This window comes from Penicillium concentricum (genome assembly GCF_028827145.1).
Source record: "Penicillium concentricum strain IBT 3081 chromosome Unknown utg000001l_segment0_segment0, whole genome shotgun sequence".
Taxonomy (NCBI): Eukaryota; Fungi; Ascomycota; class Eurotiomycetes; order Eurotiales; family Aspergillaceae; genus Penicillium; species Penicillium concentricum.
Genome location: NW_026622754.1, coordinates 913,329 through 936,363, shown reverse-complemented (window position 1 = coordinate 936,363; position 23,035 = coordinate 913,329). Strand labels below are relative to the sequence as shown.

Here is a 23,035-nt window from a genome sequence, read left to right as displayed (position 1 = left end):
CAAAAAAAAAAGGGTATTAAAGTAGGTTTTACTGGTCGCCATGCCCTAATGAAAGTCCTCAATGCAATACGTAGCACGGAACCAGGACTGGAACAGAAGCCCAGGAAATATATTACAATCTGTTTGGTGAACTGTGGGGAGATAATCACAGAGGTAGTACGGAGCATATGCTATTCCTTGGGGGAATATATAAATTGGAGTTTACGGGAAGAATAGGGTGTAATAGTGGAATTGGAAAAGACTGATGGTGTATTGTTTCTGCGTGAATGCCCTTTAGACTTTCGACCGTGTACTGTAAATCATATTATAATTGAAGTTATTAAGGATAAATCTCCATATCAAAGCTAGCGGAAGAGGGTACTGGGTCCCAATCGAAAATCTAACATGTAAATTTCAACGAAGTGGGTGTTGGAAGTGGGAAATATCAATCACCGAGACATCCACTCCATTGTTGAAGTAAGGTTTGATCATCTAGAGATACAACATAATTAAATTGAACTACCGCTTTTCATATCTTCCTGATCTTGGGCCCTGAGCTAAGACTTAAGAACTGACTATTGAGTTACTCTATAATTTCATGGGGATCTAGAGATCCGTTGGCTTGCTGAAAACTTTCCAATTTCTTTTTAGGGGATTGATCAAGCAAAAATTGCCCTTTAGTCGAAAAACATCTCAGCTTCCTTACCCGTGGACGTATTGGTGCACTAGAAAAGGCAACATTAACTATAAAAGGCAATCTATAAAAACTTTGCAAGGAAACTAGTGAGGCTCAAAACGGTAGATGCCCATACGCAACAGTTTTTATATCAGAACTGATTACCTGTAAATAAAGTTGAAGTAAAAGAAAGTGGATTCTATTAAGTAGAAATCTACTGAACAATCTATAGGCTTCGCAGTCTAGAGCCAGGTACATAATAAAAAAAACAAAAAATGGGCAAGACATATTATAGGCCCCAGAACAAAACAAAACGAAAGAGAAATCGCACGGCTAAAGTAACGAATCAACAAATTCAACAGCTAATGTTTCCTCATCGGCGCGATTGAAGGACCTGGCCATTCTCACCGCTGCCACCGACAGTCGCCTCCTGCGATGCCAAAAGATAGTCAAAGCCAAGGGACTTGATCAGTCCGAACCACTTCAGAACCGGCATCGACTCCAGACCCTCCCGGTCTCCTCGCTCCTGCTGGATATAAGCGCTGAGCTCATCCGTGTGGACAGCCAGGGGGCTTTCGTAGTGCGAGAACTTGGTCATAGCAGTAGTAGCAGGTGCGGCGGTAACAGAATCGCCAAGCCACTGGGAAACCTGCTCGGTGGGGATCAGATCCACGCGGCCGGCCCAGACGCTCATGTCAGGCACCTTGCTCGATGCGTCGACATAATGAATAAACGCATCCATCAGTCGCTGTTTCTCCACGGGATCTTGTTGCGTGGCGGGTAGGAAGCGATAGATGGATGATGGGACGTCCAGTTCCTCAGCAGAGCGCTCGAGGATGCGTTCGCTGGCCCACTTGCTGCCAACGTAGCCCTCCGTTCCATCCGCGGGGGGCACAAAAGCGGCCGCAGAGCCGGCGTCGTTTGTCATAGACAGCTCCGGGAGGACACCCACCGTCGAGATGTAATGAATGGGGACTTGGTGCACGGAGGCCAGTTTGGCTAATTCCTTGGTTGGGTGCACGTTGCTTGGGCGCAGCACATTGTAGTTGTCCCAGAATGATCTTACAGCACCCATGTGTAGAATGACATCCACCTGGCTTGCTAGCTGGCGGAACTCATCCAATCCCAGTCCCAGAAGGGGAAGCGACAGGTCACCTGGATGATAGGCCACGTTTGAAGCAGAGAAGAGCGGACGTGCGCGAGGCTTGTCTCGCACGGCAACACAGTGAATCGCGGCCACGTCAGACCTTGCCGCAAGCTGCGGGAGCATGGACTGACCGAGGAAGCCCGTCGCACCTGTGACTAAAACCGTCTTGGCTGTAGCTGGGGTCTTTGGGGCGAGGTCGCGGAGGAAAGTGGGGACGGTTGGAGGGGTGGTTTCCTGCTCCCAATCAATGGGGTCGACGGTCGGGCTTTCTTCGATCTTGCGCGCCATATCGCCGAGGACACTGGCTCCTAGGAGCTTGGCGAGGGGAAGCGCGACATTGAAGGCCTGGCGAATACAGGCCTGCAGACGAATGACCAACAGGGAGTTGCCTCCCACGATGAAGAAGTCAGTTGAAGGTCCCAGATCAAGTCCAAGCTTGTCGACGTTCTTTCCCAAGACTTCCCGCCACACGTGCCTGAGTTGCACCATAGTCTCGGTCAACTCGGTATCGTCCTGTGTCTGAAGAACACGGTCAGGCAATGGCATAGCCTGCACTGCTTTGCGGTCAACCTTGGAGTGGTTGCTGAGAGGGAACTTGTCGAGCGGGATGGCCATAACCGGTATCATGTACTGGGGGAGGGAGAGACGAGCGAGCAAGTCCCGCAGGAATGCATCTTTGTCCGCAACGTTGTGCTTGGGCTCAAAGACAACATGGGCGACCAGGAACGGTGAATCACCCTCACGAAGCGTGACGACAACCTCTCTCAATGCACCATCCGCAACGCAGATCATGTTGCTCTCGATATCACTCAGTTCAATCCGAAGTCCACGGATCTTCACCTGAGCATCACCTGCCATCCGACTATGGAACACCATTGCTCCATCCTCTTGCAAATGGCCGATGTCACCAGTGCGGTACATGCGCGTCCAGCCGCGGGCGATATCTTCAGATGTCGCAAACGGATTCGTCACGAAGTGTTTGTCAGTGAGTTCCTCGTTCTTGAGGTATCCACGAGAGACACCAGCACCGCCGAGACAGATCTCTCCGGGCATGCCAACGGGCACTGGTCGCAGCTGCTCATCCACAACATAAGTGAAGTAGTTGGGGAGGGAGAAGCCGCATGGAATACGGCCCATATCTACCAACTTCTCTGTTTCGCGGTAAGGGATCTCCATCTTATGCGACGAAATGGAGATCTCCGTCGGACCGTATGAGTTGAAGAAGCGGAGCTGTGGGAGATTAAGGCTCGCGAATTCCTGGGTGACGAGGGTGGTGAGCTGCTCACCACCGCCGAAAGCGAAACGCCAGTTGTTTGCCTGTCGAAGTGTGTCGCCACCGTACTGCATCCAAAGCGAGTATTCGGATGGCGTCGCCTTAGTATAAGTAATGCCCTGCTCTTGGATGATCTTGGTGATCGAAATTGGATCGCCGCGCTTATCAGCTGGAACGATGTACGCCATACCTCCGTTGCAGAGGGCTGTGTACATCTGGTCTGAGGAGTGGTTGAAGGTGAACGCACTCTGCTGAAGCGCGCGCTCTGCCCCCAGTCCCCAAGACTTGGTATACCCCTCAATCTCGTTTCGGAGACCTGCGTGGGTGACCACAATTCCCTTAGGCAGACCTGTCGAGCCACTGGTGTACAGGATCGCTGCGGTGGACTCTGCGTCTGAAACGTTGGGGATGTGAGCCGCGGCTGCCTCCGGGAGACCCGAGACATTGATGATGCTGGATTCTGGTGCCTCTGCCTGTAGTTGCAGGGCATCGACATTTGTGGTGTCATCGGCGAGGATGGCGAGAGGCTCGCAGTTCTTGGCGACAGTGGCGAGGCGACGCAACGGATTGCGCAGGTCTAATGGCACATAAACTGCACCGATGCGCATGATGGCAAGCATGGAGCATGTCCAGTCCGCTGCAGGCTGCTGGTAGACAAGTACTCGAGAGCCTTCGTGGACACCAGAATTCTGCAAGGCCTCGCTTATAGCCTCGATCCGGTTCACCATGCCAGAGTACGTGAGGACCTTACCAGTGCCATCCATCAGGGCGACTTTGCGGGGGTGCTCCTCGGCAATCTGATCAATCCGAAGGGGGAGTGTTCCGGGCCAGTCAGATGTCAGATTGAGACCTGTCTCAGAGTTAGTAGTGTTCTCTTTCTTGGGCACACTCCTAAGGGGATGAAAAGTAGACTCACCACGGCCGACCTCGACCGCTTTGGTCAGCTGTTCTTGTCCAAAGATGGGAGTAGCCTCCAGAGTCAACGACGCATCGCTGGTGACAGTTTCAAGAAAGTTGACATAAGTCTTCAGCAACAGATTCGCCGCCGTGAGGTCGTAAAGACTCGTCTGTACTCGAATCATCACGAGCGTGTCTGTAGCATTCCACTCAGTCACATCCAATGTAATGTCGTACGCCGTACGTCCAGGGTGGACATCTTGGAATTCAAATTCACAATTACCCCAAGGGTACTTCTGCTGGGCACCCTGTCGGTAGTCCAAGAAGGCCTGGAAGAAAGGACTGTGCAGGGAAGAACGAGCGATGCCTAACTCCGTGAGCAGCACATCAAACGGCAAGCGCGACGTCCCCAGCGCTGCGTAGGTCGTGTCCCTTGCTTCCGAAACTGCATCAGCAAAGGTTTGATCGTTCTGACGGCGGAATCGAAGGGTCAAAAGGTTGAGGAAGAAACCAATGCTGCCTTCCACGCTGCTGTCGTTGCGGGCGGCATCGGCAATACCGATTGTCAGGTCCTTGGTCTGCTCCCCGGCGAGGCAGAAGAGCATGGCCTTGAATGCGGCGAGGTGGAAATGGAAGGGCGTAGAACGCTGTGCTTTGGACACGGCTTTCACCCGCGCGACCAACTCGGGTTCGAGGTTGATAGCCACCTGGTGGGCAGCGAAACCTTTCATGGCCACTCTGGAGCTTGTACGAGCCATTGGCAGGAGGGGGAGGACAGGAGGCTGCTCACCAGCGGGGAATACTCCCTGCCAGTAGGTCAGCTCATCGCTCATCTCTCCCTTCTCAAGGGCCTGTCGCTGAGCCACCGAGAAAGCAGGATATTGCCCTGGCGGCGCGCCGAGAGATTGGCCGCTGTAAGCCTTTTCCAAATCTGCGGTAAAGATATTAAAGCTGGCGCCGTCCATGACAATGTGATGGTAATTGATCAGCAAATGATGGTTTCCAGATGAGAGCGTCAGGAGAAGGATGCGCATCACATCGCCATTCTCCAGGTCGAACACGTGCTCCTTCAGTGTCTTATACTCGGCAGCAACTTCCTCCTCAGAAGCAACCTTCTTGCGCTCGAGTCGCATCGGGGAGCTGCGCAGCACCTTCTGGTAAGCCTCACCAGCTTCGTTCTCATTCTCGACGAAGCACGTCCGTAGGGCTTCGTGCCTGGTTGTCACTGTGCGGATGGCTCTCTCCAGGGCGCCAACGTGCAAGTTTCCAGTGACATGGAACTGGAAGACCACGTTCGGGGTTGTCGGGTCTTCAAGGAGGTGTCGCAAAAACCAGAATCGTGACTGCGGTAACGAGAGACGCTCACTCTTGAGGAACTTTCTCCCTAGGGATGCTGCTTGCTTAGCAGTCTCAGGAGAGTCGTGGTCGGAAACGACGGACGGTGTGGTCATTGTCGTCAATGTCGTTGCCGCCTGCTTGTCTGGGGTCGAGTTCTCACCGGGTGTTGAGGTCGAGTTGTCCCCGGATGACGAGGTAGAGTCTGAAACGGATCCCTCAACCCGTGGCTGCGGCAGCTGAGGCTGTGGCGCGGTCGTAGCGGGTTTCGTGGGCTCAGCATCCTTACCTTCGCTTCCGATGGATGCAGCAAGTTCCGCGGGGAGCTTTTCAAATGCTCCTTGGCACAGCTCAGCGAGAGATGCGCCTCCAATTACCTTAAGAACCGGCATGTCTACCTTCAACTCCTTGGTAAACCAGGTTCGCACTTCCACGGCGACCAAGGAATCAATGCCCAGTTCGAGAAGCGGAGCATCGTGATGGATTTCCTGATCTCCCAACTGTAGCAAAACGCGCAACCTCGCTGCCAGGCAATCTGTGTTCCTGTTAGCTTCCCATGATATAATCTTGCACTTCGAAGAACATACCTTCCAGAATTTCAAGAGCCTCTTGCTTGCTTGTAGCAGTCGGAAGCTGTTGGCGAACAGGAAGGGACTTCTTATCCTGTTCGTCAGCTCCTGATGACGACGTGTCGCTCTGACGAATCATATGCGAGAAGAATGAATTGCTGAACCACGGGCCTGTGACCTCGTCCTTCTCATCGTCACCGTAGATACGGACACCGGTGGTCACTGTGGGGATGTAGTCGTAATCATTCTGACCTGGGTAACCGGCTTGAATCGCTTCACCAAGCGCTTTACGGAGAACAGTCTCCGAGACGAGCGCCAATCGGAGCTTCCTGAGCTGATCGTGGACGCTTTGGTTGGCTGCCTCAATCAATCCGATGCCTGTCACCTGGCCGATATCAAGGGCTGAAGCGGCGAGGCCACGTCTGCGACGTTGTCTGGCAAGGCCACCCATGAAGGCATTTGCCGCATTGTAGTTGGATTGGCCAACATTTCCGAAGACACAGGCGATGGATGAGAACATGACGAAGAACTCAAGGTCCTCGTTGTAGAAGATTTCATCCAGATTCTTGGACCCGTCAATCTTGGGCCCAAGGACTCTCTGCATCGACTCAGCTGACATATTTGAGAAGAGCTGGTCCTCAAGAATCATGGCTCCATTGGCAATACCGGCGATTGGGGGACAGGTCGCGCGGATCTCATCTACAGCACGCTGCAGATTTTCCTTGTCGAGAACGTCCATGGGGACAACCTTGATGGTGGCGCCTGTTCCACGGAAGGATTTCAGCCAGTCCTCGTCGACCTTGGGTCGTCGACTCGTCAAGCAGACACATCCCGCTCCATTCGAGACCATCCACTCACAGAGTGACTGTCCCATAGAACCACTCAGACCGACGAGAATATACGTCTTGTCTTTAGAGAAGAGAGCTTCGGCTTCGAGAGGGCGCACCTCAATCTCGACAAAGCCATACACAGGCCAGTGAACAGCATATGTGGCGTGCTTGTAGCTGAGCGCGCTTACGCGGTCAACCTGAGTAACCAAGTCCTGGACACCACCTGGGAAGACAACCGTACGGGAAACGGCATCTTTGAGTAGGCGCTCCAGGGCGGCGTGGTCATAGGACTGAGAAAGTGCCGAGGACTGGTGTCGGTAGAGACTAGTCGGGTTGATGCGACTGCAGCGCGCGGGCAGGAATTTATCGACCCGCAAACCGCTCTCGCTGAGAGAAGGTGTAGCTGTCAAATCGAGGAAGTGCGTGGGCATGATTTGACGAAGTCTCTCACGTACGCAATGGTTGGGAGTGCGCACATCCAGGGTGATCCATGCCGGGTCTCGCTGTTTGTCTTGTCCATCGCATGTGAACTCCACACCGACAGCCCTGGCGGCGGCTTGCTTGGTTAAGGCCGCAGCGAGGAAACGATCTTCACCCGAGCAATGAACCAGCATGTGACTTCTGTTGGGGATTTGATCAAGCAGTGAGCTAACGATGAGCTCACTCGCAACAGAGACAAGCAGGTCGTCCGCATCGGCCTCCACATCTGCTGGTACACTCGCAACTGGTGCTGCCTGGGAAGAGTTGGTAGTTGAGACGAAGACCTGCAGTTTTCCATCTTTGCCTCTGCCGGCTCCGACGTACAAGAACATATCAGGCGTGACACGGACTGCCATCAAGGTCGAGGCTTCGACTTTGATGAAATCTTCCGAGAACTCCTTAGGCTTGCCACCAACAAGCTCCACCAGAGAGGACGGTACATCTGCCGCCGGTGAGATGACGGTGATATTGGGGTGAGAAATTGGCACTGTCTTTGTGATGACACGTTTGGACGAGTTCAGTCTGGCATTTTGCGCTGTGTTCACCATCAGCCGAGGGATTTTCAGCTTTCCGTGATCAAGGAACACCTCGGGTTCTTTTGACCAAAGGAATGCAAAGTCACGGTGTTCTCTATCTCCCAATGCCGACGGGGGTGCTTCCCACGCGTCGAGGGCGCTCTGTTGCAGAAGATACTCAGAAATAGCCTTGGATGTATTGTGCTGCAGATCAGACACATCGAGAAGATTCCATGTGATATGTGCAGCCTCTTGTTGAACGGTGCGGCTAAATCCAACACTGGCCATGTGGTACGCGTGGTCAGTGTGTGCGCCTTGCGTGACCCAAACGATGTGCTTGGCCAGCTCCACCATGCGCTTCAGGCCGTCCATCTTTTCAGGTGTCATATCCCTGAAGATGGCAGAGTCAATATCGACCAGATTGACGAAGGTGCTCATTGGATTCAATTCGAGCGCCTCCTCCTCAGTAGGAAGGCCATTGAGAATGGTCGTCTCGCCGCAGAAGCGTCCAAGATGGTCTACCACCTCCTCGCCAAGACGCACAGTCTCGAGAGTTCCATTTCCGAGAATGACCAGGCTTTCGATGTGAATGGGTGGCGTAGAGGCGGAGAGTGGCCGTCTCAGGAAGTGCACTCGATCATCCACGGCTTGCGACGCCATAACCGAGAACGACCCATCGGCGCGGTCCATATCCGGAGTGGCGGCATCAACTCCGCCAAATCCAGCCTTGCGCAAGGCAGAATGCCAGATCCCCAATGTCAGAGGTGATGAAGCTGTACGGCCATCGCTCTGGCCTTCAGAAATAGTACCAACCGCGCTCGCGCTGGTGGGCTCCGACAGCAGGAGATATCCACCTGGCTTGAGAAGCTCTCGTACGTTCTTCAAGGCCGTGTGGAGCGGATTGGCGGCAGACAACGCGTTAGATGCGATAATGATATCGTAGGAGCGAGGTTCATATCCTTGGTCAGTGGGTGGCTTTTCAATGTCCAAGGGACTAAATATCATCTTGTCGCTGTGCGCGATGAAGAACTCTGACGCTCTGGCAAAGTAGTCCTCCGATGCATCAGTGTAGTTATATGAGGAATACTTACCGCCGATACTTTGAAGGATCGACTTTGTGGCGGCCCCTGCTCCGGCACCTTGTATCTAGTTAGCACACCCGAGAAGGGCATTCATAATTCAATTGCAGGGGAAGAAGGCTCACCTATTTCAAGAATACGCGCGTGTGGATAACGATGTGTCACCTGCGCAACCATACTCGAAAGGTTCGTGGCAGCGCCTCCATCTGGCAGCGCGAAACCAAACTTAGTGTTTGTGAACATCACGCTATCGTCGGCCGCGGTGGCCGGAGCAAAAGGCTGGAGCACGATATCCTCCACGTGGATCATACAGTTTCCGGCATCTTGGTCGAGAAGATCGATACTGGCAGAGAAACCCTCGAATTCTGGATCAAGCGCTGAGATGACAGGCACTTTCGACCCGGAAGTAGGTAGCGAAGCGCACACCTCCGGGTTAACGCGAAGGGCTTTCATCCCGACCGGGACGGAGAGTGACCCAAGTCGTCCATCACCGGGGGCTGAAAATGCGAGGATTGATGCTTGGAAGGCCACATCGAGCGTGCTTGGGTGAACCAAGAAGTCGGAAACATCCGAATCCTTGTAAGGGAAGGAGTCCACCAGAACAGAAGACTGGTTGAGCTTGCGCTTCATTCCAGACATGGTTCTGAATGGGCCGCCGTAGTTGTAACCTAGCTCGGCAAGGCCGGCATAGAAACGGTCGGGGTCAATCGCGGCCATGTTGTTCTCGGTCACTGGCAGACGATCCAGTGCTGCTACATCTGGAATACCGAAGATGATCTTGACCGTCCCGCTGGCCATGAGCTCCATATCCAGGTCCGAGCCCTTCGTCAGAACGGGGACGGAGTAACAAGCGAACTGTGTAGTTGCGGTTTGGTCTGGGAGGTACTTGACTCCCGTAAGCGTGACTAGCGTTTCGACACCCGCGTTATCCCCATCCTCAAATGTGAGAGCTCTGGGAATGGAAAGATCGTGCAGTTCGAAAAGTTTGACCTGTCTGTTGCCCGCAACGTGTCTCGATGCCTCGAGCGCCATGGCGATATAGCCTGCAGCTGGGAAGACGGTCATGCCTTGCAACTGGTGGCCGGTCAGCCAGGGGATCTCTGACTGCTTGAGCACATTCAACCAGCGCAGCTCCTGTGCATTAGAATCGGTAGACAGGAAACCAAGAATCTCATGGTGGCCATGCTTCCGCGTGCGCATCTTTCTCGATATGCGCGACTCGCTCCAGTGAGAGCGCCCGTGGTTCCACTGATATGAGGGCAACCCAGCCACCAACTTAGGAGGGCGAGAGCCTTCCGCAGCCACGGCCTTCTCAAATGCCTGGAAATCAACCAACTGTGGAAGATGGGTCCACATGAAACCCAGGCCCTCGGAGAAGGCCTCAATGTCGTTCTTCCCCCGGCTAAGGACACCAGTGTAGGGAATTGGTGTGTCCCGCACCTCTGAGATGTTCTGCATGGCTGGGCCTTTCAGGGCCGGGTGAGGTCCGACCTCAATCGCGAGGTTGATAAGTTCGTCGCTGGCTGCGGCATTCTTGACGGCATCTGCGAAGAGCACTGCATTGGTCATGTTATCCCTCCAGTACACGTCGAGGAGATCGTCAATCGGTTCCATTGGCTCGGCGGAGGCCGTAACGCTGGAGAACCAAGAGCAAGCTTTGGACCGCTCTCGGTTGATTCGGATGCCACATGCTTGCAAGGCCTTGACGTAGGCCTCTCCACAAGGCAACATGTGGTGCGAGTGATAAGCGGTGTCTACCTTTAAAGCTCTGGCAAACTTCCGGTCCTCGTCGAAGACCTTCTTTGCATGAACGACCGCGTCAGCATCTCCCGACAAGGTCACACTGGCGGGGGAGTTGTGGGCAGCGATAGTCAGGCGGCCCTTGAAGGTGGACAAGTTGATGAAATCTTGTGCATCCTCCCATGAGGTACCAACCGCCAACATGGCGCCCTTTTGGCCAGTGGCTTCGTTGCCTGCAAGGTGGGCAAAGAATCCACGGTAGTACGCAAGGCGGATCGCATCGTGGCCGGAGATGAAATCGGCTGCATACGCTGCAGCGATCTCACCAGAGGAATGACCCACAACAGCAGAAAACGTAATTCCAGCTGCCCGTAGAAGATCAATCAGGGCAACTTGGATTGCAGTACACAAGGGTTGCGACAGTGCAGCTTCAGCAAGGCGGGAGGTATCGGCTCCAGCCAGCATCTCCTCTTTGAGGCTCCATGCTGGACGGTCACCCACTGGAAGCGTATTCAATGAGTCCTCAAGCTCCTGGATCCTCTTTTGGACAAATTCTGATGAGCGGATCAGGTGCGCTCCCATTGCTGGCCATTGAGCACCCTGGCCGGTAAACACGCCAAGCAGGCGAGGAGCAGTTTTGGTGCTGGATCGGAGGCCAACAGCGGTCGCAGAGTTCTGCGTCACTTCGGCCAACTTGATATCAATTTTAGACGCGAGCTGCTCAACAGTCAGGGCCGAGAAGGCTGCCTTGGTTGACAGCTGGCTTCGGCGGGAGTGCAGCGTCCACGCCAGATCTGAGATATCGATGGTATCATGATGGGTCTTCAGGTGTTCGGAAAAGAACTGTAATTGAGCGAGCAAAGATCCTTCAGATGCAGCTGAAAATACGAAAGGCGTTAATGTTGGGCCAGAGGAGCCCGTGATTGTTGGGGCTTCGTACGACTCCAAAATCGCGTGTGAGTTGGTACCGCCGAAACCTGTGTTTGTTAGCATCACGCTCAACCTCGCGTTAAGGGGGTTTCAATACTCACCAAAGCTGTTAACACTGACGCGACGAGGAACTCCCTCTTCCAAGGTGGGCCAGGGTGTTAGTTTCGTGGGCACATGCAGGCCGTTGTAAAACGGTTCGATCTTAGGGTTCAAGGTCTCGAATAACAGGTTGGGGGCAAAAGACCCAGCCTGGATCATGCTAGAGGCTTTGAGAACACCAGCGAGACCCGCGCAACCCTCAAGATGGCCAATGATGGTCTTAATCGATCCCACATACAGGGGATTCTCCGAGTCAGTAATGTGTCGGCCAAAGCATTCGTGGATGGCGGCAGCCTCTTTTGGGTCTCCTGCCTGAGTACCGGTACCGTGGGCTTCGAAGAACTGTTGTTTTTTTGTCAGCGCGCTAGGTCAAGCAACCCTTTTCACGGCACCTGGAGACATTTTTACTTACCTGCGGTCGGTCCTGAGGATTATTGGCAGGGTCCAGACCAGCTCTCTTGTAGGTTTGACGGATGAGGGCAGACTGGGCATTGGAGTTGGGAACGGTCAAACCATTCGAAAAGCCGTCCTGGTTGGCACCAGTCTCACGGACAATACACTCAATGTGATCTCCATCCTCAATTGCATCACTCAGTCGTTTCAATACGACAGCTGCCACGCCCTCTCCGCGGGCGTATCCATCCGCATCCGCATCCCACATGCGGCAGCGGCCGTTAGGCGACAACATCGTCAGCTTGCTCTCACCGATATACATCTCGGGATTGAGAAGCACTTGAGTGCCGCATGCCACGGCGACCCGCGATTCGCTGGCGCGGAGGGTTCTAACACCCTGGTGCAAGGCGACCAAACTGGACGAACAGGCCGTGTCAATGGTCATACTGGGACCATGCCAATCGAAGAAGTATGAGACTCGGTTGGAGATGATTGCACGATTTGTGCCAGTTGCGAAGTAGTTGGGCATGGTGTTGTGATCCCTGGTAAGGGTATCATTGTAGTCGGCGGTCATGGTTCCGGCGTAAACGGCGGTGTCAGATCCTCGCAGGGACTCGACTGTATGACCACCCGCTTCGAGGGCTTCATACACGGTCTCCAGCAAGATACGCTGCTGGGGATCCATGGAGTCTGCCTCGTTAGGGCTGATGTTGAAGAAAGCTGCGTCAAACGCACGCACGTCTTCCTCCAAAAGGTAGGATCGGAGAACATTGGATGTGCCGTGATGGCTGCCATCCGGGTGGAAAAAGGCCGAGGCATCGAATCGGTCTGGGGGGATTTCCATGCCCACATCACGAGGGCTCTCCAGTAGCTTCCACAGGGCGGAAGGTGAGCTTGCAGCTCCGGGGAAGCGGCAACCGCTTCCCACGATAGCGATAGCCTCGGGTTGTGTTGAAGGCATCGCTGACAAGATGATGGCTAATTGTTGGTACTTGGTGTTTGTGTGTTTGTGTGTGTGCGTGTGTGCGTGTGTATGTGTATGTGTTTGTGTGTATAGTTGTATAGGTGCAACGCAATTGCTCTTCCTGGTCAGGTAATGGAGATGGAAATAAAAAGGGAACAGGGAAGAGACAATAGACAAGCGTTGATCCTCTATGGCATAGGTGTGGCCGTAGATGAATTCCTGTATAACTCCAACGGCAGCAAGCTCTATTATTACTGAAGCTCTCAGCAGTGCACAGATGTTCCATTCATTGCTAGCTATCACGATTATCGCCGACCACGAACTAAGGTTAGTCCAGCCCCCATAAGCCCTCTCACTCTCCGCCGATTTCAACGATATCGACAGGCGGGTGGGCCCCGACGCACCGCAATGCTTGACGAATAGAGGTTTGTTTCAGATACGAACTCTTCATGTCAGCTTATATTCTCCGATACCTTTATCATGAAGGATTTAGGTCCGCCGAAAGTTTATAGTGGGGGAAGGTCGTATTTTTTCAACCTCCCGCGCTACACATATGCAGCTAACCAACGTTGCCTAGCTACATATGTATCCTTCGGCGAATATTTCTTACAGTATTACGTGATTAGTATATTCTGCCCAGGTGGGACTACCTCCTGGCATTTATCCAATCCTCAGGGTTCCTTGTCGAGGTAAATGGCGTGTACTCATGGACGTTAGGCGTAATTATTCCTACAGTCATCACAGGAAACCCTCGTGGACCCCATTTCTTAAATTTTTTTCTTTACTATCTTCACGCTAGGCTACCCGTGCATAATCGGCCTCTTGAGCTTGTGCTGTTCGTTTCCATACCGCCGGACCCGAAGGCCGGATTAGGCAAACATCTTCTCAGGTTATGGCTTTTGTCAAGATAGTCAAGAAGTAGCCAGTTGACCAGACTTGCCTAGAATTCGGTGGGCGATGCTTTCCACGTGGCATCTTGGTGTCATGTTCTAGCTAGGCTCTAATTCTTTCTATAGTTCCCGAGTCGTTCTCCACGTGGGACATCAATACAGAATCCTACGGGTTGGATGGAGTAATTTCAAAGAAAATGCCAGTTTCATTTATTAAATTTGCGTGCTAATTCCCCCCGGTCCATCAACAGCCCTCGCAAACTGAGTACCTAGTTGACCTGGTCTATGTACTTGGAAGTAGGTCTCAGTCCTAGTCCACTCTTCTCGTATGCCATATCAACCATCTTCATTTGGTTCAGGGAGTCTTGTCTGTCAACCCAGTACTGGGTCGGACGACCCTTAACCCGGTTCACAAATTGCTCCAGCTGGTACCGGAACGACATCCAGTGATCCTCACCGTCAAGCTTGGAAATCTCTCCTGTAGCATCACGGGGCTTGTAGGCCTTCTGTGATCTCTTCTCAGTCCACTTCTTGAGGACCTTGTTGCTGGCCTTGTCACGGATCTCAAAAGATTCCTTGACATCAATCCGATGCCAGAAGACAGCGTGGATCCAGCCATTGATTGTCACCTCACGTGTGACATACTTCTTCTGGGAATCAGGGAGGGTATCATCCGCAACCTCAACTTGCCTATGCGTAACTGTGGCGTATGAAGGGTGCCAGATACTTGGGCCCTGGAGGGTGCTAAATGCCTCACCGATTCCGCCATTGGGGAAGCGGAATTTGGTCTTAAACTCGTAGTCACAGTCGTGGTGGATACCCTCGGTGAAGGCCTTGGTATCGGCGACCAAGCATTCCTCGGGCTCGGCATCGAAGATAAGACGTAGCGCGGCAAAGTTGTAAGTGCCCATCCCCATCATGGTACCACCCGCAAGGTGGTGCTTGAAGTGGATGTGGTCCTTGCTAACGAACCACCAGGGAATCATGGAATAAGTATCCACGTGGACCACATCAGCGGGAGTGATCAGCGACCGGAAGATAGACCAAATGGGGTGGAAGCGATAGTGGAAGGCTTCGAGCATGACCGGTGCGTTGGGCAGATCAAATTCGGGCAAGTTGAAAAGCACCTCGGCTTCCTTAGCATTGGACACGGAGGGCTTTTCAAGAAGAACATGCTTTCCGGCTTTGATGGCCTTTACGGCCCATTCAAAGTGCAGAGCATTAGGCAGAGGAATGAGAATCACATCAACATTGGGGTCATCGAGGATTTCTAACAGAATAGGGTTAATAAAGTGAGTTTGAGGGGGAAGGGTATAAATAAAAGGCGGTGATCCACTAACCTTGATAGGTATCCTTAACAACTGGGATACCGTTGCTCTTCGCGAATTCCTCGGCTCGTTTTCGGTCACGGGCCGCCACCGCGTAGAGGACCACTTCGGGATGCATCTTGGCGGGAATGGTTAGGGTCATGCCACTGCCATTTGTCAGTATGTGCTAAGAGAGATTATCCAACTTTCAGGGCACTCACGCTGAATTCGCGGCTCCCAGTATACCAAAATTAAGGGCATCTTTGCTCTTCTCAACCTTGGGTGGATCAAACGCCCACCAAAGACGCATCAATTGTCCGACAGACATCTCGTTCAAGCTTGTATAGAGGTTATTGCGCGAGACTTAGGGCACTGTTCTGTCTTAAAAGTTGGACAATAGATTCACTGATCCAAGGAAAAGGGTGAAATAAAACTATAGCACTTAATGCTGTTGAATACTTTTACATTTACTTTTGACCATCGGCCTTCTGTAACAATGTCGCTATCTGATAACAAAATAACTTGACGCCGAACCTTTCAAACGCCAAATATGACCGAATATAGTCCATCGAAACCAGATGAGACCATCTCAAAGTCTAGAATGCTGACGTAACAAGTCGCCGATAAATTAACCAATAGTGTCGCGAATAAACCGCCGAGAGATTGGCGAGGGATTAGCGAGGGCGGCTCTTGATAGGCAGTTTGACTTCTTTGTTCTCACGATGCTACCCACCCCCCGTGTCATAACATTGGATTTCTACTCAATTAGAACGAATTCGAATTTCTAATCTACGTGGCACAGCCCCTGTCTAGGAACTTACCAATCCCCTCTAATTACGGATGCAGCTTAGCAGCTCAATCGATTTCAAAGCACCATGTATCCTCTTCCCTTTCCAATGTTGATTTAAGTAATTCCGTTTGTAGCCTTTACATCTTCACTTCAATCCATTCCAAGCAACCAGTCCACCAGTTCCTCCCCTTACTTCCAGCTTGACAACCCTCAAAATCACACAATGTCCAAGACACTTGCTATCTTCGGTGCCACCGGTCAACAAGGCAGCTCCGTCCTGAACCATGTCCTGAACGACCCAGAGCTCTCCCAACAGTACAAGATCCGGGCCATCACCCGCGACTCCACCTCCGAGAAGGCCCAGCAATTGAAAGAGAAAGGTGATATCGAAGTTGTTGATGGTGACGTGACCGACCCCGCCTCCCTGGCGAAAGCCTTGGCCGGCGTGCACACTGTCTTCGCTATGACCACACCTGACATTAGCCCCGACGCCTTCAACGTCGAGGTCGGTAATGCCAAGCGAATTGCCGATACCGCCGTGGAGCAAGGTGTCGATTATTTCATCTGGAGCACTCTACCCTCAATTCGCGATCTCTCCAACGGCAAATACAGCTCCGTCGTCCCCTTCGATGCCAAGGCCGCCGCTGAGGACTACATCCGCACTCTTTCTATCAAGAGCGCCTTCGTTTCCCTCGGCTCGTTCATGGAGAACCTCCAGGCCCAGACTTTCTTGGCTCCCACAAAAGCTGCCGATGGCACTTATGTGCTCGCCCGTCACACCTCCCCCAAGGCCCAATTCCCCTTGATCGACGCTGTCGGTGACACTGGCAAGTTCGTCGGCGCTATCCTCGCCGAGCCTGAGAAGTTCCAGGGAAAGCGACTCCACTGCGCCACAAAACTGTACACTGTCGAGGAGATTGCTGCCCTGCTGTCCAAGAGTTCCGGAAAGACCATCGTCTTCAAACAGATCTCCACCGAAGAGTTCAAGGCAGGCTTGCCTTTCTTCCAGGATGTTTTCGCAGAGGGATTCAGCTTCATGGATGATTACGGATATTTCGGCCCTGGCTCCGAGGAGTTGGTTGCAGAAGCTGCGGCTGCCGCCCGGGGCAAGCTCTCCACTTTCGAGGAGTACTTGGAGAGACACCCATTCCAGCTTGCATAGATAGATAACCATGCCAAGGGCTGGTATGCCCCACACGATGCAGATTTCCCATAGAATTCAAAATTTGAATATATATTATGAATTTAACCTCTACCTAAACCTCCTAGTATTGAATGTATAATCACTCCCATCTTTACTATATCTTACTACTACTACTCTAGCTTTGGATTCAGCTTCAGCTAAATTCCTTGCCATTTGAACTTCAAAACTGGAGCCCTGGAGACTTCCGGGGTGGAGTTTCGCGGGCCGTGCCGAGAGTTAACCACTTCCGTGGACCTCGGGATGTTAGCGAAAGATAGAGACTGTAATTCACTTAAATTGTAAGTAAAATAGTACTTGTTGAATAGCACAGGCCTTTGTCGCACGACGGCCAAACGTTCAAGAAAAGAGACAACGCCGCTATATTATCACCCCCTTGTCCCATTATATATGAACGCATCGAAACGCCTTGAAGACCTCGAACAGTGTTTCCTGGCCGGTGAAGGCTAGCTTTTCCAAGGAGGACGTTCAACAGTACGGTTAAGATATAGTATCTGGTTTAGAAAACTTGTAATGTATCTTTCAAGGCGTCTTTTAAGATGTCCTATTAGTTATCCTTTGATGAAGGTGAGGACGCTTCCAAGGTTCTTACCCGATATGGATTGGACCATTACCCTCACCCAAATTGGTTTCCTCTCTCTTTCCCTCTCTATGTCTTTGGTCAATTGTTTTCTTTCTATTTTGCCTTTCCTATGGTTATTCACCCCACTCATGTTTTGAAAACTTTTCCAGTATATATATCTGTTCCCATTCTTTGTTTTGTCCCCCTTCCTATTTCCAAATTCTGAAGTCAAGTTGCACCACACCTGCTTTACTTGTTCAAGTCACCTCATCAACTTGCGTCTTTCATTTTCCTATCTTTGATTCCACCCGAAGACCCCAGTTCGCTTCAGCAACCAATCTCCATTCCTCTCGAAACTTAGGGTAGGTACCAACGGTTCCCTGCTTGCGAGGTGGTTTGTCTGCCCTCGACGATCAGTCCCCACCATCCATCTAAGGTTCATATCGGGAAGGACCCAACGAAAAATCATGAAAAAACCCATCAAGTCGTCGCCCCGTGCGAGGGCCTACCAAAGCCAAGCCAGTCCATCCAAAATATCATTGTATTTGACTGTGAGATGGTCGGCTTGGAAGCAATCACCACAAGCTTGCTTTCTTGGTAGTGGAGGACATCCTCACTGGAAAAGAACTCGTTAACAAGTTCGTCCCCCCCGCCCACGAACATCGTCAGGAAATAGAACACACGCCGAAGCGCGCACAATGTGCCGATATGAAGCTTGCCGTGAAGCAGCACCTCGAAATTTGAGGATGGAAATCGGCCGATGGATTGCGCATCCTATGACATCGTGGACACTAATTCGGGGATGAAGATCCAGGTCCGAAGAGTATAATGATTAACGAATCGATTGGAGGATATTAGGTGCAATTTCTGAAGGACGAAAAGAGAAGCATCGACCTTCTTATCCACGAACTCTGGAAAATGCAAAATTTAGGACATGTAGGGTTCACCTGGGACTGCCTGATTATACAAAGGAAGTGACGAGAACGCATTCAAAATCTGACAGAAGAAGATTGTTGCTTGTTGGCTAGTGAAGATTGCGGCTGAGATCAAAAAATACAATGAAGCCAGCCCGGAATTAAACAACCAGAAGACTGTTAATGAGCAAGCACAGTTTCTGGTACGCCACAAAGCTGAGGTTGACACAAAGCCAGCTCATAGTCCCTCCGAGGACGAAGGCGAGAATAAACTAGCGGTGTTAAATAGGTGCTGGGAAGTTCTCCAGTGCCTTGGCGGAGGGTTCTACAAAGCAATTGGTCTCGTCGCTTTCAGTCTATGGGGGCCATCAACAACAGAGCTGTTGATAATGAAAGCACTAAGAAATCATCGATGGGATATCTGGCTGCGAAGTTTTAGATGTCAATTCGGCGTTAGGGCAGCTCCGATCTACGACTTCAAAAAGCTACCTCGGATCCAAGCCATGTTGCTCTGGAGTTGCATGCAAAACAAGGAGAGAATATGCAGCTCAAAGTGCTCTTGACCGAGCGCCAAAAAAGAAAGGAATCCGCATTTCGTCCAGCAAGCAAGTACTACCATGGGACCCATGGGACTATACCAGCGACGCCCAATTTCGGGATGGCATTCAGAAGCTTCTGTGCTGTCAAGGGCTCGGGCTAGATATCGAAGCACTCCAGTTTCGATACCACAATGGAGTCGAAGATATTAAACTCGAACAATATTAATTTTTTGACTATTGGCAGGAGCAAAAACATGCCCAAGATACCACCTTCGAACGCATCGCGTCTGACTTGGCTTCAAACCTTTCATAACGTACTTCCTGAAACATTCCCCCCATACAGCCTACTCTTGGGTATAGCTTCAACTTTTATTGCCCCATTTCATTGACAGCCAAGCCGGGATTTCCCATCGGGACTCGGGAGTTTGCTTTTACTTCGTTAGCCATAGCTTTATCATGTCTCCTACAGCTTTCTCTGGCCCACAAACCGGGAAGTCAAATTCATCTCACTGTCACCACAGGTGGGTGATATATTGGTGACCATTAAAAACTCGAAGATCCCGCAGAATACTCAAGCAATCAAGCCATGCGCTAGCAGCTGGGCACGCTTAAGGGGAAGGAGGCTCATTGCACGTGATCGCCCAAGTGGGGAGCCACACCCCACCCTTCTCCACTACTTTCCCCACTCTTCTATCTTCGATACACCCTCCAACATTGACACATGGAGACAGATTGCAACAGGCTCGTCCTTTGGTAAGCTTGGCCCGAAATGGTAGCACAACACACCCATCAGGTCAGAAATATCACGTCATTATGGGCATATACGGGACTCTGAAACTCTTTTCTGCAAGAGGCTATGAACTTGTTCCAGTCGAAGCCGATACCCCACCAAGTCCCTATAAAGGATGAAGCTGAGATCTACATCGTGGGAGTGAAATCGGCTGCTCCGAAAGATTCGTCCGAAATCTCTGCGATCCCGTCATCTAGGGCCTAGGCACTGATGCCGCTCTCTCAAATGTCCTCCCTTCCCTCACCCGCTCGGGCAGAACCATCCTAGATATCGCTTTCATCGAGGTGTATCCAAAAAGTATTGTCCCATTAATGACATTTACATGGTGGTGACTGGACAGTGAATGTTCATGAAATGACATTGAATTGTCCAAATCCGCATCCTCCAGATGTAGCTTGAAACTGATTGGTATGCCCCTACCACCAACTCATACTGTCATTAAATCACTCCTGACTTTTTCCTTCTCACTTTTAGGACAATTTTCGCGCCAACTGCAAATGGAACGCGTCAGATACGCCTTTTTAAGCACATATAACTTCACTGTGTTCGTCAAAAGAACGAGCGACAGTTCTTTTCGCCTCTCGCAGCCTTTCAGAAATGGTTGTCAATTGCGTGGAACACATGTCAGATCCCGATAGTCAGGAAAAGGCAGTGTGGTCGGCAGAAGCCAATGGCGTTCCATGAGTACGTACTCAAATGCCGGATAACCGAGTTAGATGGGCTGTGAGTTACACCCCAATGTCTTATTGGGTTTGACTAATGATCTCTATATAGGTTTGACAACGAAGCTGCTATTTATGATTTCCTGGAAAAACCCCACCCGGCTGGATACTATCTTTTCCCCAAGTGCATCCTAAGAGGACAAGTCGTATGCTCGAGTCTGTTTCCGGCAGGTTACGCGATCATCATGGAATACCGGGAGGGCGAGCCACTCTGCGACATCTGGCACATCCTTAATACAGCCGAACGATCCTACGTTAAAAAAGAATGTATATAGGCCATCCATGCGCTTAGGACAATCTCTATCCGTCTTGGCGACCCTGGCATGCATAATGTTTCTTATGCAAGAGAGAGTAGGGCCGATACTCTTCTCGACTTTGAGGTTGCGACGCCGCTTATGCTAAAAAGTTTCATTTCTACTACCTATGTACGAGATGAGAAAGATATTTAAGCCAAGCTGGCTTCCTACAGATGAAAAAGGCGGTTGGTTTCGACTGTATGATGTTCCTATACTTTAGTTCTTCTTTTTGACCGGCTATTCCTTCTCTACCGCTTATGCAGCCTTGTCATGACCTTTCCAATTTATCTTGGGGCATGAGCTAATCGGGGCAGACAGTTGTTCTAGAAGTTAGAACTTCCGAATCTACACCGTCTCCAGCTACAGACGCACGAGGGTGGCTCACAAACAGCTCCTAGTACAACCCCAAAGTACAACCTGGTATATTTAAATTCAAAATATATTTGGCAGCTTTAGGCAAAAGAAAGCATGGGCTCCGATACTTTCTCGACCCTAGAGTCCCTTCATTTCCCGGAGCAGCTGTCAATCTCCCAGACACTTTCGTCTCTGTGTCGATCGGCGCTGTCCGTCGCCAATCGGCTCCAGTCTATTAAAACAGATGCCACCTTTGCGCAGGAGGTCGCTGACCACTATGGCTTACCACTGGTTGCTAATGAGCGCTGCGGAAGCTGGTATATTCCGCCAATGGCCAAAGCTGGCAGCGCTTATTTCAAGAGCACCGATGGCCACACCGGCCAGGGGAAAGCCTGTATCACTATCTACCTTACACGAACAAACGACATTTTCGTTGGGTTTAGGAGCATGGCTCGAGTGTGTCTCAGCATTCTTCGAGGAATATGCCCTCATCCGCCAGACGAGTGTCGCCGATCTCGAACCTGACACCGTGATAGACAGGACTCTTCTTATTGGACCTATTCTTTCTTCGCCGTACTATTCAACATCTCCAATCTTGAACTTCCAGCCTCTATCGCAGAAAGTGTCAGGGGAAAAGTCGAAGCAGTGGCGGATTATTAAGTGGTCCGTCTGGCACTGATATAGAAAAGGTCACTGCTTATCGTAGCTCTGAGTATATTTGTTCGCTGAGAAATTTGTGTTCATGGTCTTCAAGGCGTTCCAATGCGCTTGCTTTGCTTCTTATATTGGTACCCTGTTGTCTCTTTCTGCTGTCCCTTTTTTTTTTTTTTGAACTTCAGGGCAACTTAGGACTTGTATTCTTCGAAATGTACTTTTTTTTCTCTTTGCGGTTCCAGTAACTCCCAGGTTATACTCTGCCCTACCTACCTATAAAAGTGAGGAGAAAATATCTCAAAATAGACATCTAAACAGAATATCTGAAAAGACCATTGGAAGACCACTGGAAAGACCGCTAAAGAGACATCACAAGGCCGGATACGTGGCTAAATATTCTTGTTGTAATTACTTGGGTAGCTCCTCACAGCTTATGCCTCAGAATCAAAAGAGGCTAAATGCGAGCAATGCATTCCTTTGACAGTGATTGGCCCGAGCCTCTCCTAAGAATAGACGATAGCGTTCGAAACCCACAAGAAACCGCCAAATACCACCAATAGTCCTGTATGCGAAGGAATCCTGTATCAATCCCATATTACAGTAAATACCACTCGTTGCGACAGCAACATAACCCGTAACAGGGATCCACAACTGCAACAGGTTTCGATACGCCTGCCTACCCACCAGGCACTATCGTCCTGGGGGGTTCAAGGTCAAACCGCCAAGACCTGCGGACCAAGATTCGCTGGCAACGGGCTCCCGAGCGACCCGTCTCATGATTTCTCAAATAGAGCTCAAACAAGCGAAAGATTAAAAAAAAACTCGTGTTCGAGAAGCGTTGGATCTTGTAATGCCGGGGACTTGGCTTTGATCCTGATCCTTTTGATTGCCGAGTGGCTGGACGTTCGAAAATTCTGGAAGCCATGTTTTGTCCACGACGGGAGCTGAATGTGGGGTCATTCAGGATTTCAGGTTCGAAGATATGAAAACGGCGTTATTTTTAGCCCTAGATCTGCATAAAAACCCGCTAAACGACGTGCTTCTTGTCCCGGAGATTTGGTATATGGTACATTGTGGGTTTGTTTGGTGGATGTCTGGTAGAACTTCGGT

At 51.2% G+C, this 23,035-nt stretch overlaps 6 protein-coding genes across 6 annotated transcripts; 3 read left to right on the top strand and 3 right to left on the bottom strand.

Annotated features, from left to right (window-relative positions):
* Positions 1–1,028: 1,028 nt before the first annotated feature.
* On the bottom strand, positions 1,029–12,903 carry N7517_000355 (Acyl transferase/acyl hydrolase/lysophospholipase; the record flags this gene model as incomplete). The annotated part of the gene is made up of 5 exons (XM_056718085.1): positions 1,029–5,842; positions 5,895–8,840; positions 8,906–11,497; positions 11,552–11,891; positions 11,962–12,903. The coding sequence occupies 5 exons, from the start codon at positions 12,901–12,903 to the stop codon at positions 1,029–1,031; spliced, it is 11,634 nt and encodes a 3,877-aa protein (XP_056582220.1).
* A 1,162-nt stretch (positions 12,904–14,065) lies between these two features.
* Positions 14,066–15,431, bottom strand: N7517_000354 (Gfo/Idh/MocA family protein; the record flags this gene model as incomplete). The annotated part of the gene is made up of 3 exons (XM_056718084.1): positions 14,066–15,066; positions 15,137–15,270; positions 15,325–15,431. The coding sequence occupies 3 exons, from the start codon at positions 15,429–15,431 to the stop codon at positions 14,066–14,068; spliced, it is 1,242 nt and encodes a 413-aa protein (XP_056582219.1).
* Positions 15,432–16,116: 685 nt separating this feature from the next.
* On the top strand, positions 16,117–17,055 carry N7517_000353 (NmrA/HSCARG family protein; the record flags this gene model as incomplete). Its single annotated transcript, XM_056718083.1, has 1 exon — positions 16,117–17,055. One exon carries the CDS (start codon positions 16,117–16,119, stop codon positions 17,053–17,055), a length of 939 nt encoding a protein of 312 aa, XP_056582218.1.
* Positions 17,056–18,136: 1,081 nt separating this feature from the next.
* On the bottom strand, positions 18,137–18,319 carry N7517_000352 (uncharacterized protein; the record flags this gene model as incomplete). Its single annotated transcript, XM_056718082.1, has 1 exon — positions 18,137–18,319. The coding sequence occupies one exon, from the start codon at positions 18,317–18,319 to the stop codon at positions 18,137–18,139; it is 183 nt and encodes a 60-aa protein (XP_056582217.1).
* A 1,646-nt stretch (positions 18,320–19,965) lies between these two features.
* Positions 19,966–21,070, top strand: N7517_000351 (uncharacterized protein; the record flags this gene model as incomplete). Its single annotated transcript, XM_056718081.1, is given in 6 exon segments — positions 19,966–20,040; positions 20,097–20,227; positions 20,294–20,441; positions 20,456–20,622; positions 20,674–20,875; positions 20,897–21,070. 6 exon segments carry the CDS (start codon positions 19,966–19,968, stop codon positions 21,068–21,070), a joined length of 897 nt encoding a protein of 298 aa, XP_056582216.1.
* Positions 21,071–21,385: 315 nt separating this feature from the next.
* N7517_000350 (Initiator tRNA phosphoribosyl transferase) lies at positions 21,386–21,796 on the top strand (the record flags this gene model as incomplete). Its single annotated transcript, XM_056718080.1, has 1 exon — positions 21,386–21,796. The coding sequence occupies one exon, from the start codon at positions 21,386–21,388 to the stop codon at positions 21,794–21,796; it is 411 nt and encodes a 136-aa protein (XP_056582215.1).
* Between the last annotated feature and the right edge of the window lie 1,239 nt (positions 21,797–23,035).